Raw genomic sequence first — 996 nt, 5'->3', positions numbered from 1 at the left:
CATGTTTATGTGCCAAATTACATCCTTACATTCTACATATGTGAATTTATACACATACCTTACGGAAACAACTCTTGTAAAACGCATCGGTGCTAAACACTATCATCAAATCCTTGCACAGTATATGAACCACAGGCAAGACAAGTAATGAAGTGTATATAAAGGCAACTGAGAAATCAGCACTTACTCATCACCACCTATTATCGATCCAGGTGGGAAATCGTTGACATAGATAACCGCAGCAGGGATTACGGCTGACGCTAAAGTTACCACATACAAAAGAATCTTTCCTGAAATAAGAGAACATGTCGGCCTTCCTGTGGAATCTAATACAGTATTTGCACATAATAGATGATAATCAGCGGAATCTTGAATTAAACACCACAATATATAGGCAGTATATGATGTTTTTATACGTCATGTACTATGAGTTTATTGTCATTATAATCCTTAATGAATACATGAAAACAGTTATGAAAACCTGATCACTTAGAGTTCTAAAAATGGAAATACCTTTTGGTGGAATAGGCCGTATATGGAAACACAGGGTAGCACAGTACATTGTGTCCGCGCTGGTTGTTCAGCAGCGGCCCTTGATCACTTATATCATTTTATGAAAAATACAGCACTATTCCTTTTTATGCGGGGGTGGTGAGGGGGGTGAGACAGTGATGGTGGGAGTACATGGTTAATTGTGTGTCCGGTGTGTGTGTCATGTGTACTGCGAGAGCACTGAGCGGAGAACGAGAGGAGAAAGTTGAATGAGAAAGGAAAAAGCAATTGGAGGAGTGTGTGTGTGTGTGTGTGTGTGTGTGTGTGTGTGTGTTGTGTGTGTGTGTGTGTGTGTGTGTGTGTGTGTGTGTGTGTGTGAGAGAAGGGTGGGAGAGCGGGGGGAGTGAGGGTAGTAGTGGTGTGTGTACGCGTATGTGCACTGCTGTGCGTGTGATTGTGATGTGTACGCACGTGCATCGTGATGTGGTGCTCGCAGGTAATTTG

At 42.4% G+C, this 996-nt stretch overlaps 1 protein-coding gene across 1 annotated transcript in view; it reads right to left on the bottom strand.

Annotated features, from left to right (window-relative positions):
- The window catches only part of LOC119583208 (nose resistant to fluoxetine protein 6-like), a 3,435-nt gene extending 2,873 nt beyond the window's left edge, over positions 1-562 (bottom strand). Inside the window, exons 1-2 of the mRNA XM_037931686.1 lie at positions 514-562; positions 188-317 (exon numbers count right to left, since the gene is read on the bottom strand). Coding sequence (XP_037787614.1) covers positions 188-317; positions 514-562 — 179 coding nt within the window. The remainder of the gene's footprint in view (positions 1-187; positions 318-513) is intronic.
- Between the last annotated feature and the right edge of the window lie 434 nt (positions 563-996).

This window comes from Penaeus monodon, chromosome 17, assembly GCF_015228065.2.
Source record: "Penaeus monodon isolate SGIC_2016 chromosome 17, NSTDA_Pmon_1, whole genome shotgun sequence".
Taxonomy (NCBI): domain Eukaryota; kingdom Metazoa; phylum Arthropoda; class Malacostraca; order Decapoda; family Penaeidae; genus Penaeus; species Penaeus monodon.
The sequence above is the reverse complement of the archived record's forward strand: the minus strand, read 5'-3'. Positions and strand labels throughout refer to the sequence as shown.